The sequence below is a fragment of the Periplaneta americana genome, chromosome 16 (assembly GCF_040183065.1).
Source record: "Periplaneta americana isolate PAMFEO1 chromosome 16, P.americana_PAMFEO1_priV1, whole genome shotgun sequence".
Taxonomy (NCBI): domain Eukaryota; kingdom Metazoa; phylum Arthropoda; class Insecta; order Blattodea; family Blattidae; genus Periplaneta; species Periplaneta americana.
The window spans coordinates 135759201-135776347 of record NC_091132.1 but is presented as its reverse complement, the minus strand read 5'-3'; the positions used below and the strand labels follow the sequence as shown (position 1 = coordinate 135776347).

General features: G+C 35.4%; 1 protein-coding gene and 1 pseudogene across 2 annotated transcripts in view; one reads left to right on the top strand and one right to left on the bottom strand.

Annotated features, from left to right (window-relative positions):
* LOC138691246 (ras GTPase-activating-like protein IQGAP1) overlaps positions 1-17147 on the bottom strand; it is a 207117-nt gene that overhangs the window by 170927 nt on the left and 19043 nt on the right. For both annotated transcript variants that reach the window (XM_069813067.1, XM_069813068.1), the window contains exon 3: positions 3990-4224. In XM_069813067.1, coding sequence (XP_069669168.1) covers positions 3990-4224 — 235 coding nt within the window. The remainder of the gene's footprint in view (positions 1-3989; positions 4225-17147) is intronic.
* LOC138691252 (pyruvate dehydrogenase E1 component subunit beta, mitochondrial pseudogene) lies at positions 14559-15953 on the top strand (annotated as a pseudogene).

The window sequence follows — 17147 nt, the reverse complement described above, 5'->3', positions numbered from 1 at the left end:
TATACCCTATTAAAATTAAAAAGAAGCGTTTGCAATAAAGATTTTTGCTCAAAACAGATATTCAAAACATTGTACAGTAGTGTGCAAATTAATCCGAACAACGTAATTACTTATGCAAAAACACTCAAACGGGATAAAAAAAGGATCTAAGACATACCTCAGTAATCTATGTGGCCTCCCTTGTTCCTAATAACAGCTCTGAGACGATTTGGCATGGATTCCACTAATTTCCCACAAATATTCTTCATTTCTTCATCGCAAAACCATACACCAATGAGGGCAGAAATCATCTTCTCCTTTGTAGAACAATCCATTTTTTGCATTCTTCTTTTGCAAATTGACCACAAGTTCTCAATGTGGTTGATGTCGGGTGAGTTGCCTGGCCAGGGGAGTATACTTCGCACGAAAACATGACGACCTTCCCTCATACCCTTCACCAGTTAACTGCAGGCACACACAAGGGATAAACCCTCAGCCGAGTTGCCAATTCTTGAAGTCATTGTGATTTGCGAACGTTTTTCAAACTGTGTTCCGTGAAACTGCGATTTTCAGCGAGACTATATTATCTTTGTAAATATACCTTAATTTATATTTACTAAAACAAAATTGGCATAAAAATGAACAAACTTATTTTAAAAACACTTTATATTTATATTTTTACTAACATGTTTTGCCTAAATAAACAAAGAAATGCAGAATTACTGTATATAATAAGTGTTAAATTCTCATGTTATTGAAGTTCCAGAATTTTATACTTAATTAGTAAGGATGTTGCGCTGGTAAAATTTTCGGAAACTGTGATCATCGAACAACAATTTATAGTACAAGAGAGTAAAATTAGATTTTAACCGCTTCGCCTTGGGTGAAAATTTCCACGAGCGCATAAAATCTGTTTAGTCTAGTGTGCTATGCAATATTTTATTCATTACTGGTAAGTAAATTTAATTTTAAATTGTAGGTGTTTTCTTTGTAATGTGTTGTTGGCGAAGAAGTTCATATAGGCCTATATTCATTTTAATTAATGCTAATATGTTGGTTGTCATGTAGAGAGTGATTTAAAAACATTTAATTCACTTTTGTAAGTTAGAAAACTTTTAAGCACTGCTGTGAGTAATGTCATTATTTATGTTGCTAAGGACGGTGAAATAAAGACCAGTTTAGATACCAGTCATGGATAAATGTATTCCTTTTACATCATTGTTTCATAACACGAAAATCATATTAAACCACAAAAGAATATACAGTATTTGTTTCTCTGCCAGTTTAGTTGCTGATTCGATGCAAATTTTCTGTAGGCCTAAGGAACGTTATAAGATACGGAATATGATTTAATTAATTAAGGGGTACACTTCTTATATCTTAAAATTCTGTTATGTAAAATATAGGCCTTATATAAAATTTACATTTCTACACCAACTATTGAAGTTCATTCAGGTAAAACAACCTGTATTAGTTTTTTTTAGTTATTTAACGACACTGTATCAATTACTAGGTTATTTAGTGTTGATGGGATTGGTGATAGCAAAATGGTATTTGGGGAGATGAGGCCGAGGATTCGCTATAGATTGCCTGACATTCGCCTTACTGTTGAGAAAAACCTCGGAAAAACCCCAATCAGATAAATCAGCCAAAGCGGGAACTGAACCCACGCCCGAGTGCAACTTCGGATTGGTAGTCAACTCAGTCAACTGAGCTACGCCAGTGGCTCTGTATTAGTTCTGAAGTTATGATTTTTAATGTAAAGTGCGGCATTGGCTATAATAGCTGTTAAGTGGAAAATGGCATGAGCTTTTTTTTCTTCTTCGCAAACTATATTCCTTAAAAACCCTTTTCCTGGTAATTCCGAAAGTGTTGGATAGAATCGAATGAAATTGTTTCTGCATTCTTAAACATAATGTACAAATCAGGCCAGAATATTTCCGCAAGTTTATTTGCTGTTGGCGATATCTCTTTCGCGTACTGTTCACATACTGTTCGACGAAGTAAATCATGCATAAAATCGTCTATCTTACCGAATTCTGTTTTAGTTTATTTTCTCTTTAGTTGGTGAACCGTAATTCTTAATTTCTATGCCCCATATATATTTTTTTACTAACTCTGCTGGTTGCGTCTGATGTTAAGTGATTAAGATTTGTACTTATCAAACTGCCTCAACTTTCGATTACTCTCTAGATAGAATTTCTAATGTTAGACACAATTTTAATACTTTGTTTTCTTAGCTACGCTCCTCTGCAAATAAGATATTCTGTTTTCTTCGATGGTGTTATTTGTTCTTGTCGTCATGGTCCTGGATCTTCAGGTGAATCAGGAGACCTGACTGCGGATCATCTGCTCAACACTCATCATGGCCGGAATAAATATTATACTTATTGAAGCACACAACGGTATAAAACAACACGTCGACAAATGTCTAAAAAGACACTGAGAAAGGTGAAACCCAACAGGTAGAGGAATTGTCTTAAATTTGGCAATGCTGGGTTCCATTGTATTTATGCCAAGCAGCTAGGGGTTGAGTAGAGGATGGGGGTTTATGAGGGATTACCAATTCCAAGAAGGGAGGCCGTCATGTTTCCGAGGCAAGTATACCTGAATATTCTTCTTGTTGAAGAATTCTGTAGTTTTTCGAGACATCGCATGGTGCCAGGTCTTGTTGGAACACATCTCTGCCATCTGGAAATGATTTTTCCAGCTGGGGTACGATTCTGGTTTCCAATAAGTGAATATATTTGTCAGAATTCATCATTCCCTTGATAGGTATTAATGCTCCAGGCCCTTCATGTGTAAAACAACCCCAAAACATTACTTTAGGGGGGTATTTGGGTGCTTGTTGGAGATGAGCTGCTGTTACTTTTTCGGATCCTTTCCGTACGTAAGAAACACGGTGGCCGTGGACCTCAAAATGAGACTCATCAGAAAAAAGTACATTCTTCCAGCCACATTCACTGTCCAGTGTTGATGTAATTTTGCCCACATTAAGCGTTTTTGCACATAACAGGGGTTAGCAGTTGCTTCTTAATAGGCTTACGAGCCCTTCATCCAGCTTCCAAAAGCCTATGCCGCACTGTTGTGACATGAATATTCGCCCTAGTGGTAGCCATTAACTCATGGGTTAAGTCGACAGCAGTTAGTCTAGGATTTAATTTACTTTTCCTGACAATTAAACGATCATCTGCAGGTGAAGTCTTCCTTTTCTGGCCACAGTTTCCTTTTTTCTGGGGTGTGATGGATCCAGTCTCCCTGTATCGTTTTATGATCGAATTAACAGTAGCCAAACCGATGTGACATTCTGCAGCAATTTGCCTCTGTGGCATAGAAGAATGCTCTGCTAATGTTATAATTTTAGACCGTTTTTGTGGAGTTGTATCCATTTGTGAAGACGACAGAATGTACACAGGATTGCAGTATTAAGTCTTCAACACAACTGAAATGCTTATAAGTACAAAACGACAGGCAAAATGTCACATATTATAAAAAATAATAACGACAGACCTTCAACAATGGAATTACACGTACTACAGATGTCAATTAAAGCGATATGAGCAGCTGTGAGGCCAACAATGACAGAAAATGTAAAAATATGTCATGTTCGGATTAATTTGCACGCTACTGTATTGGATTTGTTATACTACTACCACTACCATCACTAATATCACCATCACCACTACCACTACCAGTAGCAGTAGTAGTAGTAGTAGTAGTAGTAGTAGTAGTAATGTTAAGTTTTATTAGACAAAAATGCAGTTGAATACACTGTTAATTCCTACTATTATCGCTTGGTAATACTCATGAGCATCACTGTTCAATCGTAAGAGTTAAGAGATTTGAAACAGACCTGATCATAATAGTTCCCATGTGTAGGACTCATTGTTATCCTTTTTCTCTACACACTTTTTTTTAATACACTTCAGTAATGAGAAAAGTACAATCAAAACCTCTTATTATCAAAGTCAACATTGTTCCTTCCCTTCTTTAAATTGACATATACTTACAATTGGTAGGGAGATTTCTTCTAGTGATTTGAGCCAATAATTTATATTATCAGTATGGCGGAATCGCAAACCTGCTTCCATGAATAACTTTTGATCAACATCATAAATTTTCGCCTTTGGGACTAATTCAGGAGCAATAATATTTCCAAGTTTTGCCAAATAGACACCATTTCGTAAGTTTTCTTCTAATTCTGTTGTTGGTGGCAATTCTTCTTTCAATACAGCTTCCAACCACCTATAAAAACAATATTACCAGTTATTAAAGCAGAGAAAAAGTTATGGCATGTAATTGTTTTTCATTAAAAACTTAAGTACTGTACTGGTTTTAAAGGTATTTTCATAGTTTTCTTTTGTCTCAATAAATTTGCACACTACTGTAACTTGGGGACTGTAATGATTTTACTGACAAGACACTGAACACTGAACATGTTACATTGATTGAATAGGACTATATTATAGAAATCTCAGGTTACAAGACACTGCTTGACATGTAATCTATGCAGTTGAGACATGTTTCCTATTGGAAAAGGGGGAATGGTGCATCCACAAGAGGGAATTGACTGTGAGTTATAAATTAAAATTATCCTTAAATTTAGCTATGTTCCTACACAGTTGAAATTGGCCAAATGAAAAGAAAGGTGAAATATCTAGAAGACGATCAGAGAAGAAGAAGAATATTTTTTGGAACTGAAGAAAAGAGGAAGGAACAGGCATTGGAAACATACGAGACTGTAAAGAAAGCGTGTTAGGATTGGTTCAGGATTGATGTGAGTGATGGGCAAATAAAAGATGCATACAGGATCAGGTAAACTGTAAACAGACCTATTTTGGTAAAATTCTCAATTATATTCTAATGACAAAAGAAAAAATTTTGAGCAAAGAAAGAACTTAAAGAACTCAAATATTACACTGGAACATGATTTTGAATATCAAGTAAGATGCAGGAGAAGAATATTGATTCCTTTTTGCAAGAAAAGATGATCATTTTGCTAGATCCTGCAGAAACAAATTAAAGATAAATGGGGAGATGTTTGATGTGGAATTCTGTTAGGAAAATTTGAACCATGCAGAGATAGGGACAAATGTTTAATGAAAAGAAAAAAGGAGACCTGAAAGAGACAAGGAAAATTGTAGTAAAACATACGATGGGAGAACTATTTGGAAAATTAGAAGGTGGAGACGTCATAACAGAGCAAAGAATAGCATGCAATGGAATGAAACAGCAAATTCCAGCAATCAGGAAGAGAGGCCAGCAACCAGAGTAAAAATGCAAAGCATAGCGAGAGCGGCAGACGAGGATGACGTCAACAGGCGATTGAGGAAGAAAGAAGAGACTTGCACTAAAATAATGATGACGGAGCCGTGTAGACAGGGGAGAACCAAAGGATGGCATAGAGAAGTTGAGAACAGAAAAAAGGTTCAGTGAAACCAGCAGGAAAAATAAATATGGGTCAGCAATTACAAAAGGGATCGAGAGAAAAAGAAGAAACTCAGATAAGAAGTCAAGATTCTGCAAGAAGTGGAAGGGATGAAGTAAGGGTCAGAAAATTTATAACCTAAGAGGTTGGTGCATGAGTGACAAAACATAGGAAAGTGATAAAGTGAAAATGATGATGGTGACTGAAAAGACGGTAAGACAAGGGACTAATAGTCAAAAAGGGTGTGAAAGATACGAGTAATAGCCAGGGAGTGATGACAAGTAAGTAGTGATCCAAATATAATACAGAAAGTGGAAATGTAATGAAAGTGTAGAAACTAGTTCGTCAGAAAATATGCAGATTAGTTGGAATAAGTGATCAGTGAACATTAGTGATTCAAGTGAATAAACAGGACAACTATGGAAGAGTTCAACTTAATGTAAACAATGTTGGGAACATCTAATAAGGAATTGAGAAAAGTGATTGTTTACTTTAATGAGATTAGTAAGAATAAGACAGATAAATGGGAAGGGAGGGAGGGAGAAAGTAGAAAAAGAAGGGAGGTGAAACAGAGGTGAGAGAAAATTAGTAGAAAAGTGATCAGAGTCATTTGAAGGGTACACGGGAAAAACGATCAAGGTCCATCAAAAATCGAAAGTGAGTTAATAATGCTATCTTATAGTGGAAAGGAAGTACTATCATGTGGTCTAGCTAGTAAGAAGAAATCATCGTTCTTGACATTCCACTACGTCAATTTCTATTAAATACACACATAACAAAGTATTAAGTGCTTAAACTTTAAATTCGTTTTTCTTGAAACTTTCTAAAATGGACCTTGTTCGTTATTCCCGTGTACCCTTCATTTATAATTATGTAACAGCCAGATGATGAAAAAAATAAAAAACGTAAGCAGAATATGTATCCAAGGGAGTGATGGCACTGTATACAGAAATGTGAAGGGCCATCATGACCAATGTAAGTTGGCGGAATAAATATATTATATTATATCATATTCAGTTGAAATTTAAACACTTACTTTACTAGATTACTTTGCAATGGAAATCATAAAAATATTGTAAAAATAATGATTAAAGTACATAGTGTTTTCAAATGTTACTGAAAATGGATCATGCTCTTATCAAAAAGTTAAAATGTTAAAAAAATGTTAAAAGTCTTCTAATTTGAAGCAAACACGACATACAGTAACCCCCTTCGAAAAAATGAGACGCTGAAATATTCTAAGTCCCAGATACAAGACACTCTGCACGATCGGAGATGCAGCGCACACATACACAAGATAATGCATAATTGAGTTATTTAAATTCACTCTATTTGGTTTGTTGCTCAAACTAGTTCCGAAACTAGCTTGAAAACTTCAAGAAAAATGTTAATATATTGTAAATAGTAGATAAACATATTATATAAAAACCACACAGTAACGTCGAAATTTAGACTTTTGTGAGCACACTGACACGCCATGCAGAAGCAAGACATTGTGTCTCGTTTCAATAGCTCAGACGGCTGATACTTATGAGTATCACGCAAAAGGGAGCAGGTTTAAATCCAATGCCTGGAAGTAATGTCTAGCATAGACTACTTAATATACTTTTTCTCTCAACTCACCAAGAAATTGTTTTCTGATACAAAGGAACAATGACGAACAGTTGTACTATGCACTAGTAAAAAATGAGAACATTTCTGCAGTGCTGCATTCTCGTTTACTTTAAGAATCAGCACAGTCATACATTACAATCACATTATTATTTCAAGCTGTAACGAAGCTTGTGTCACAGCTGTTTATTTGGAGTATGTAAACTTAATCATTCTTTATAAATTTCATTTATCATATAGGCTACACAGAACTTACATTAGTTGTGGACAATTAATTTGCAACGACTATGAAAGAATAATTCGTTTTAGTAATGCATAATGTGTATACGAAGGAAGTCTGTATGTACCATTTCTTTTGAGTATTTACTGTACATTGCTGTATATAAAAGTATCTATTGTTGATTTATTTTGTTTTGTTTACTTATTATTCTTTATGAATTGATTAGTAGGCCGATCTATCGAACCCTTATTTAGGGCGGCTTTTGTTTAAACAAATTTCATTCAATGAATGACATTAATGGATAGCATTGTTGGTTTCCATAGCAATAATGTTACACTGCATATTGCATTGAATTTGTTTGGATAATTAATTAGAAAGTTATCATTCGTATTAATTTGTTGAACAAAAAGAACTTTTCATTATACTGTACCAGTACTAATAGGCTTACATCAATATCAGGTAAGGATATTCTTTTCAGGTTTAGGTATTTAAAAATCGGTGTTATGAGATTTTGAACTAATCATTTAAAACTCATATGTAAAAACACATGCAGTATGTATATGCACACACAGATACAAGATATCAATAACTTTGCACATAAATAAAATGATAAACTTTAGTTTTTTTTTTTCATTTCACCCAAAATACATTTTTTTTTTGGTAATTCTGAAAAGTAAGTGCTCTTCAATCAAAGACCTCCCAGGAAAAAGGATGTAACATCAAATTCTTGAAATATATTGATGTACACTTAGTGGCAAAAAGAATGGGCCAGCCGACAATTTCTAAGTTCCAGAGACATAACATTGTGCATGCTCGTCTCGTCAAAGCCATAGTTCACCAGCTAACACATAATTAAACCATTTAAATTTGCTGTATTTTGTTTAAGAGTCTAAAATACGTAATAAAATCGAATGGCGGGTTGATTCTAGATACATCAGGGCCCGAAATTGATAAATACAAAATCAACCGGGGCAAATATGAACAGGAAAACCACGTATTATGCTGAAGCGATTTTAAGTTACAGTAGCGTAAGTCGTTATGGCATTGCTCTATTGAACAAATTGGTAGTAGCTCAAGGTTCGAATCTCCCCCAATCTTCTTTCTTTTTTGTTACAAATTTGCCATCATATGTGTTTCGCAAAGCTATAATTATTTGGAGATATCTCTTAGAATATGCCCAAACTCTAATAAATAGCAAACCTCCCTCTCTCGTACAAGCAATACTGCTATCTGTTAATACAACGTTCTGTCTCGCAATTACGCTTGAAGATGGCACAGAAACAATAACTCATTGCCCTGGTTCGCATAGGTTATTCTGCGTATGCTACTCTCCGACAGGACTTCGATTGGAGAAATGTCATTTTCTCTGACGACGTAATTGTCTCCAATAGCAACGATAGTACTGCCCTAGTTTATTGTATGAATGGCCACCGATACGATGAACACTTCGTGAGACGAATTATTAACAAGTCGGGTTGCGTGAGGGTCGCATGTTGGGATGGATGTCATACGATGGGGCAGGACTTCTGGAATGCATCCACAGGCGGTTTACGGCAGAAGTCTACGAACACATTTTGGCGAATGTAATGATCCCTTCCGCCCGAAAATGATATCCAGAAGGAACACTTTTCTTCCAGCAGGATAATCATCCTATACACACCGCCAACCGGATTCAAAGATAGTTTACGAGGAGGTGTGATGTCGACCCAGTCGACTGGCCTCCAAATTCACCAGATATGAATCCGATTTAAAATTTGTGGGCTGCAGTCAAAAGGATCCTACGCTCTAATTGGGCAGAACAACCACCCGTTCCGACACCTGAGGAAATGTGGGACAGAGTTCTAGATGCGTGGGAGGAGATGGCCAAGAATTTAGACCTCTTCCATAATCTTGTGGACTCCATGCCACGCAGAATGAGGGCAGTTGTTGACGCAGATGGTTTGTGGACGAGATACTAGTCCCCACCACAGGCCTTGTTTTGTTAATTTATTGAAAAATTGTTTGTTTTTGTTAATTTAATTATTTATTTGTGTTTTTGTTATGTGTCCGGTTTTTTAGGATGTGAAACAAGTATTTTTGTTTATACTGGCCAGGTCTCACCTATTAATAGCCCACAGGTGATGGGCAATAAATTACTTTCCTTTCTCCTGAAACATGAATTACAGTTGTTGGTTACATCCTTAATCCATGGAGGTCTTCAATTAGGCTTATAACGTACTGAATGGTTTAACCACAGTCTAGTATATACAGTCACGAAGCTCAGTACGTAGTAAATATGCATTCATAGATAGTTGCTAACCACTAGGATCGCTACTATCGCCTCATTACAGACAATGCGAAATAGTACCGGCACAGTCTATTGTTTCTAGCAACCTCACAAGTCAAGCTTCGTGACTGTATATACTAGACTGTGGTTTAACTACATACCGGTACACTATATATGTAAATAATTTTACAGAAATTTTCATGAACCAGTTAACAGTACATCATAATCATTTTAAATATAATTTTGCTTTTTAGAAAGTGTTGAATTTAAAATTGATTAGGATTTGAAAATACATTATACCTTGACCAAAACTACTTCCAACTTGACAGCTTATAGAGAAGGGGGAGCAATGTTGTCATGTTGCCCATCTTTCGTGTAAGCGAGCGCGCTGCGATAGAGTGCAGTAATGAACGGCTGACAGGAACACATATATTTCTAACCAATTTTTTGAACACTAGGCATTAAAATTTGTGTACATTATTATTTTTACTAGCCTATAATAATAATAATAATAATAACAATAATAATAATAATAATTATTATTATTATTAGTAGTAGTAGTAGTAGTAGTAGTAGTAGTAGTACTAATGTAAATACCGTTAGAAAAGCGTCGAAAGGACTGTAAACTGTAAAAACAGTTTTAATTTAATACGAAGCCTCTACTTTTATGAGTGTCGGTATTCTTCAATGTAATATTGTTAGAAAGGCGTTGAAAAAATTGTAAACTGTAAAAATATTTATAATTGAAAATCTGCACGGCCTTTTTCTTTTCAAATATTGGTAACAGTGCTCTTATTAATTTTAACACAAGCAACAGTTCTCATTACGACTTGCGCCAAAAGTAAAAGAGGACCGCCATTATCATTTCTCCTCTCAAAATACTCTCTTACATAACACACCATCTCTCGCGCTTGACTCTTTAACGGGACACTTTGTCCAATATCTTTGTTCTCCGCCTACCTTTCCTTCCTTCCGACATTGCACAAGTCATCTGTTTAAAAACTCTAATAGAAACTAGAAAACACACACTCCACCAATGACAACGAAGATAATAGTGTAATATAATTTAAACACAATAATTATCGATACACTAAAACAATAATACAATTAAATAATATTTTTAATTCACACAAAGCACGCGTTAACCAGCCAGCTCAGTCATTCCGGGCACTGTATTCACCACTAGGCCCTGGTATTCACATGCAACTTGTAAACATAGACAAGGCAACACCGTGCCGTTACCATGGTTACGCGTCTCTTGTGATTGGCTGATTTGAATGGTTGCCATAGTAACATGCTAAAGGCGCCATTTGTCAGGTCGGAAGTTGTTTTGGACAGACCATAGTGATTTATAATAAGATTCTCAGATTATCTAATTGGTAAATACAAAATAATAGACCTATAGTAGAAAAGCATTCTACAATTTTCTCCTTTTGGACATAAATCTAATTTAAAGTAGACCTATAGTAAAGTACTGTTTGCAACAATTCTCTTAAAATATTTCTTTTAGACTTCTACATATGTGGTGAGAAGGGAATATAGTTGCTGAGAGTATATTTGATACCCCTAAAATATTCACAGAAAAATAGATTATTTTGATCACTTTCCGTGATGACAAAGGCTACTATTAGTTTCAGATATTAATCTGTATAGGTATCCTTAACCCTAAAAATTGTTGTCTGAACTTTTCTATTGATGGCATAATTCTGTAGTTTTTTTTTTTTTTTCGGAAAAGAAAAACATTTTTTCATTGAGTATTCCTGTAATGCATAGGGTTATGCTAATTTAGGAAAGAATTTCGTACAGAGCCATTCCACATCAAAATAAACAGGCTTATGACTTTGTTGTTTCGAAACAGTTCGAAAATTTCTGTGTGTGTTTGTATTTAGGGTGTTAAAAAAGAAATCCTATGGCGAAGTGCATCAACATCGGTTAAAAACGCAGTAATCATAGATTACGAAACGACGGTTAAACAGTAACCGTGGTTAAAATGTAATTTCTGTGCACCATTCATAATCACCGCTTACTTAAACATAGTTAGCTGACACTTCATTTAACCAGAGCAAAGTCTATGATGGTACACTGTTTCTACAAAATGACTAAAGGAAAGCATTCATACCACAGCAAAGATAATAGTCAACATCTAAAAACGACTGCGCTCACTCCGTTCTACATCGAAGTGAACATGTCCTACATTTTCGCGTTGCATTTGTTTGCCTTTGGGCGCTGTTATATTTGCGAGTTGCATTTCTTTGTTTTTCATTGCTGTTAGGTTAAAATCGTACAAAATAGAAAATTGAATGCAAAAATGATTATATCCCAATGTGAGGTTAAGTATCGATAGACTTACTTAATATATTTAAATATATTATATAATAAAGAAGGAATATCCATAAAGGAAAAGGATGCAGAAGATTAGTAGAAATGTGTGTACGACCCAAGATCCCATTTACACCAGGTTACTGTTCATTATCCTAAGATCCATCCATAACCTCTCTTTGTTCAGCCAGTGACAGAGAAAGAGATATTCAAGTATTCCCTCTTAAAATACAGAAAATAAGTTACATAGAATCTTAACGTAAGGAGCTGATCAACAGAAGACATATGACTGTTTTTGAGTTATTGCAAGTGAGCCATTTGTAGATTTTGATAAACAAAATCCCTCCTGAAATTTTCTGTCACCTAATTCCTCGTAAAGATTCTCTCTTTCCACTAAAGAAACTTCACGCCCACGCTCTATCCAAGTAATTCAAGTACTGTACAATAATAATCGTCTTCGAAGTAAACATCTGTGGCTCTGGCCGCCATTTTGCTTTACTTGCTCTACTAATCACTGGTTATCTCCTTTAACCGCTCGAAAATGGCCGGTTATAGATTACTGTGGTTAACCTCCTATTTAAGTCGTAACCGAGGTCAATCCACTGTAAAAATGCTTAACCAGAGGTTAGGTGACAATTTTAACTGGTGGTTACACTAACCGACGTTGATGCACGTGGGCATATATATTTTTATTGCAGCCAACACTATTGGTGGATTATCTGATTGCCTTTCTCTCTCGCAGAAAAATTATGAAATACTGTACATTATAATATTAGTACGAATTTTTTCTACAGAGTGTTTTTTACAAACCTTTACCCTTACACATTATGGCCTACTCTTCGAGTGGCTGTAGGCCTACTGTTTAACTTCTATGCAAAATGTTTTCTACAAGTGTCAAAGAAAACATGTTGTACTACGAAAAAAAGTGCAAGTAATTGAGTGGTTTGGGAAAACAGAAAATATGGTTCATCTCACATCACAATACGAGATAGGAATTACAACTGTGCACGATTTAGGCTAATGAAAAACAAAATACAAACTACAGTGAAACCTCTCCTTACAGACATCCCCAAGATATGGACAGATTTTTATGTCCCAACTGAAATAATTTAGAAATAATGATAAATTTAACTCTCGTTTACGGACACTCTCAGATACAGACACGGACAGCTGTTTCACAGTCCTAAAGCTTGCTTTACCTCCTGATTGCGGACAGAACTTGGATTTCAAGACCTAATGTGTTACAAAAATGGAAAATTTAGTTTTGAGAACCTTAACATGAAACATAACATAAGGGTCTCATAGGATACCACAAGCCCAGCCGGCTATCCCTTGTTAGCTGGAAGCGGGTGGATAAACATTCATGAAATTTAACCTGTTTGATGGGTCCAAAGTTTCCGCGATCGTAAAATTGTATTCGACACATAATAGGGTTAGTAGGCTTATTCTCTTCACTTCAATCAGGTGTTCTGTTTCGAGAGACATGGCACCTGAACGTAAAAGTTAAGTTGAAAACTGTAAATTACAATACTGCATAACTGTAGACCTAGAATAAAATTGCATGGCACAGTACTGTATTTTCCTTTTTCGGCCTTATCTACTGTAGTTCAAAATTGTAAAGAATTTACTGTAGTGTGCTGTATTTAGAATTAAAGTACAATAATACATTTCATTTAAAGCGTGAAGAGATACATAATGCGTATTATAAATTTACTGTTAGATTGGGGAACGTCCCTCCCAATAAAGGACACCTCCCAGATGCGGACAGATTGTTACGTCCCTTCAATGTCTGTAAATGAGAGGTTTCACTGTATAAAATTTGTAAATCTACAACATGAGACCTCTATTATTCCTATCTTTCCACAGACTTCGTCATAAGGAGTTTCCTTGGCATTAAAAACCCGTTGTTAAAAACCAGACTTAAGTACAATAAATAATGCTTTAATTGACTTATCGGAAAATCGAACACGAATTGTAAATAATAAAAAAAAAAAAGACTTAAATTAGTGAACTTCTGATCCACTACATAGTATATTAAAAGAAAAGACCATGGAGGAAATTACGAAAATACTATGTAGGCCTACTTACTTTATGAAAACTTCTTATGGAACAGATTATCCGATTTTTTCGATTAACCGTTCACTCCACCCCCTTCATTATCACGGATAATAGAGGTTCCACTGTACATTATTAAATCTGAATTTTCAACATGTTCGCGAGAATTTAATAAAATAAATAAACGATCAATTTATTCCCTGTTTAATTTTCTCAATGTGTGTGTAATTTGAAGATGGAAATGTGGAAAGTGGATTGTAAAGAAATATTTTAGAAAGTGTGTGCGCTGCCTGTATTTGTTGGATGCACAGATCTGCTCAGCATTAAGGATCTGACAGGAGATATATTTTGACCAACATAAAAGAATTCATCAATGCTATTGAGTAAACACGTCCTTGTGGAAAATTACACTAATCCTCATTTCATATATAAATACTTCACATATCAACAAACATACAGCAAAATCCTTCTGCATCCCAATTGATATTTGTATGTGAGTAAATTTATTAACCTAATCAGTATGCTGAAACTGTATCAGCATACTGATCATTACAAGGGAATGTTAGTTAGTTGAAATAATCACAAGAAATTACCACAATGGCGTGGGAATGATTGGGAGCCTCTTGTGATGTACAGGAGAACACTGTAAGTTTCCTGTACTTAAATTTCGTTGATGATGATAGTGGCTGTGGTTGAGGTGGTGGTTCCGGCAGTAATGATAAGATGGTGATAATAAAGACTAAGAAGATTAAATAGTCATTTCTTTTTCAGGTTTATTGAAAAAGAAGAACTTGTTAATTGAAAAGGTTAGCCTATACTTTTTGCTGGAAGTGCCGGTAATAACAGCCATGCTGGTGAATATAGGAGTAAGGCTCTTACATCAATTTAAAAGCAAGAATAAAACATTTACAATGGCGTACAAAACATTTTCAACAAGCATTAAAATGGAGGACAAGATACAAACTCGCGAGGCCATAAAAATGGCTTTAGATGAAGAAATGGAACGTGATGAACGTGTTTTCATACTTGGAGAGGATATTGCTAAATATGATGGTCCTTACAAAGTCACTAAAGGACTTTATGCAAAATGGGGAGCAAAGAGAGTCATAGACACACCAATTACCGAAATGGGGTTTGCTGGTCTAGCAGTTGGAGCTGCAATGGGCGGTCTGAGGCCAGTATGCGAATTTATGACCTTCAATTTTGCGATGCAAGCCATAGACCAAATAGTCAATTCTGCTGCTAAGGCTCTTTATATGTCTGGTGGCTTAATTAATGTTCCCATCGTTTTTCGTGGTGCAAACGGAAGTTCATCAGGCACAGCCGCTCAGCATTCCCAGTGCTTTGCCAGCTGGTACTCTCAAGTGCCAGGACTGAAAGTTTTGTCGCCTTTTAATTGTGAAGACTGTAAAGGACTGCTGAAGTCTGCAATACGTGATCCGGATCCAGTGATCTTCTTTGAGAATGAAATTATGTATAATGACATACATCAATTACCAGAAGAAGCAAAGTCTAGAGATTTTGTGATACCAATTGGTAAAGCCAAGATAGAAAAGCAAGGGAAGCATATAACAATAGTTTCCCATGGACGTTCTGTTTTAATAAGCCTTACAGCTGCACAGAATTTAGCGGGTGAGGGTGTTGAATGCGAAGTAATTAATTTACGCACGTTAAGACCCATGGATTATGAAACCATCTTCAAATCAGTGCAGAAGACACACCGATTGATAACAGTAGAACAAGGCTGGCCACAGTGTTGCATTGGTAGTGAAATAACCCGTGCTGTTAATGAAGATGTCACGTTTTTCTACCTAGATGCACCTGTAATCTGCCTCACAGGTGTGGATATACCAATGCCTTATTCTCTGCCCCTGGAAGAAATGTCAATTCCAAGACCACAGGATGTGATTCATGCAGTTAAGAAAATATTGAACATAAATATGGATTCAGCTTCTGTTACAGACATTAAAAGGATGTGAACTTGTATTTGATTTATTATCATTGTAAAGTAATGTGTTGAATGTAAATTAATTGTTAGTTTCATATCATCAACATTGTATTTATATTTACTGTAATAAAATAAAATTGTAGTGACATAATTATCAATTTTTTTCATGCAAAATACAATATAAGGAATGTTTCCATTAGCACGTCTGACTGTGAAACAAACAGGCTCGGGTTCAAACCCTGGTTGGGACAAGTTACTTGACTGAGGTCTTTTCTGAGGGTTTCCCTCAATCCATTGAAGCAGAAATACCAAAATCTCCTAGAGTACTAAAGAGAGTGGGTTTACTCACACTATCAAACACTTGTTTTCAACGGGTAACATCAGCTGCTTGTCTATGCGGATGACGTGAATATGTTAGGAGAAAATCCACAAACGATTAGAGAAAACACGAGAATTTTACTTGAAGCAAGTAAAGAGATAGGTTTGGAAGTAAATCCCGACAAGACGAAGTATATGACTATGTTTCATGGCGAGAATATTGTACGAAATGGAAATATAAAAATTGGAAATTTATCTTTTGAAGAGGTGAAGAAGTTCAAATATCTTGGAGTAACAGTAACAAATATAAATGATACTTGGGAGGAAATTAAACACAGAATAAATATGGGAAATGTGTGTTATTATTCGGTTGAGAAGCTTTTATCATCCACTCTGCTGTCAAAAAATCTGAAAGTTAGAATTTATAAAACAGTTATATTACCAGTTGTTCTTTATGGTTGTGAAACTTGGACTCTCACTTTGAGAGAGGAACATAGGTTAACCCATTACTGCATAGCGTCCTAAAAATGGGATGTGCGTAAAATACTGATTTCTATGGAACTTTTTCTTGTTTAGTACAGTTGGAGGCATTGTTTAGAAGATAAATTGTTACATTGTATTATGGTGTTGCAGTTTTTGAATTCCACGCGAACATTTGTTCATACCAGCTAATTTTTTACAAGATGGCAGGATAACAGTATTTTGTGACGCACTGCGGGTAAGTTCATTCTTAGTTACTCTGTAATGGTGGTACAGAAATCTGATTTTTATTTTCACATAATGAGTTGAATACTTCAGTTTTCATATGGTATATAACAACAGTAAAATTTTCTTATATGTTGCTAGGTACAAGGTGAAATAAAGTGCCGTCCTAAAAATAGGACGCCATGCAGTGTGCACTCCTGTAGTATTCTTTATAATATGTATATGGCTTCCATTACATTGTTTTATTTCCAGTCTAACCGTGAGTGAAATTCTGGGGTTAATGGAAAATCAAAATAAT